At 54.6% G+C, this 1,401-nt stretch overlaps 1 protein-coding gene across 1 annotated transcript; it reads right to left on the bottom strand.

Moving 5' to 3' along the window:
* Positions 1 to 324: 324 nt before the first annotated feature.
* twist1a (twist family bHLH transcription factor 1a) lies at positions 325 to 1,061 on the bottom strand. Its single transcript, XM_072674608.1, has one exon. It carries the CDS (start codon positions 909 to 911, stop codon positions 351 to 353), a length of 561 nt encoding a protein of 186 aa, XP_072530709.1. The 5' UTR covers positions 912 to 1,061; the 3' UTR covers positions 325 to 350.
* Positions 1,062 to 1,401: the final 340 nt, after the last annotated feature.

Raw genomic sequence — 1,401 nt, 5'->3', positions numbered from 1 at the left:
TTTTGAAAAAAAAAAATGCAAATGACTTTTTTTTTTCAAAAAAGCCACAAACTACAAGAATAAATGTACAAAACTTTATAATAGCAATAAAAGCTGATTTTAGAATATGATTTTTCTTCCCAACGTAAATGCATTCGTTAGGTTATATAACACGCTATGTAACAGGATGGCAAATGACTACCATTTTCCAAAACAAATAAAGCCACAAACGACAAGAAATCACGTTTAAATGATATATAAAAATGCTTCTTCTAAACAGTCCAAGACGAAATGATTAAAGTTTGCGTACCATTCTTTCCCCATCATCCCCCCACCCTCCCTCCCTCCAACGATGGTCCACGCGGGCGCCGCTAGTGCGATGTTGACATGGACCACGCGCCCTCCATGCGCCACACGGAGAAGGCGTAGCTGAGGCGCTCGTGCGCCACGTAGCTGCAGCTGGCCACCTTGGAGTCGAGCTCGTCGCTCTGCAGCACCTGGCACAGGAAGTCGATGTAGCGCGCGGCGAGCTTGAGGGTCTGGATCTTGCTGAGCTTGTCTGAGGGCAGGGTGGGGATGATCTTGCGCAGTGACGCGAACGCCTCGTTCAGCGACTGCGTGCGCTGCCGCTCGCGTACGTTCGCCATCACGCGCTGCGTCTGGAGCTCCTCGAAAGACTGCGGGCTGCTGCCGTCACCTCCTCCGCTGCTGCCCCCTCCGCTGGCCGCGCCGCTCGCGCTGCCTCCGCTACGCTTGCCCCTCTTGCCCGGCCCCGCCGGACTGCCGCCGCTCCTCGCGCTCGCGCGCCTTTTTCGTGCTCCCCCTCGCTTCGGCTGCCTCGCGTCAGCTTCCTCCTCACTGTTGCCCAGGCTGTCCACAGGCGACCCTGGAGAACTGGACTCCTCGCGAGCTGCCGCCTCTTCGTCGAACATCGCGCGCTGGCAGCAATAGGGTACGGGGGGGTTGGGGAGAGCAGGGGGCTTCAGCGGTCTGAGTGTCCCCTTGTGGAAGAAACTTTTCTGTGGGTCTCGCGCAGGGCTCGCGCTGTGGCCCCGTGCGCCACGGTGGGGTTTTTTGTTTTTTTGCTCGAGTCCCACCGAACTTTAGATGCTCTTATAGGGCGGAGGCAGCAAAAGTGCGAGGGGGCTCACGATTGGATGAGGACGGGGTGACGTAGGGGTGGGAGGGACCGAGCAAATCTTTAAAAAAAAAAGAGAAAACAACAAAGTTTCCGTTATACAAGAACCCAGGAACCCCCGTTCTCTCAGAGAAACAGCGAGAAACAACAGGCCGAGCACGAGCCCTGTCTGAACACCACACGGCAACAGCTATCCCATAATACAGCCATATTTCACTGTCTAACCCTCTGTCTAACCTCATCCCACACTGCTAGAGTTTATTCACCTCTACCTTCAGAGATCT

This window comes from Salminus brasiliensis, chromosome 3 (genome assembly GCF_030463535.1).
Source record: "Salminus brasiliensis chromosome 3, fSalBra1.hap2, whole genome shotgun sequence".
Lineage (NCBI taxonomy): Eukaryota > Metazoa > Chordata > Actinopteri > Characiformes > Bryconidae > Salminus > Salminus brasiliensis.
The sequence above is the reverse complement of the archived record's forward strand: the minus strand, read 5'-3'. Positions and strand labels throughout refer to the sequence as shown.

Coding starts and splice junctions, on each gene's coding strand:
- twist1a (XM_072674608.1), bottom strand. CDS start 911: ATGTTCGACGAAGAGGCGGCAGCTCGCGAGGAGTCCAGTTCTCCAGGG.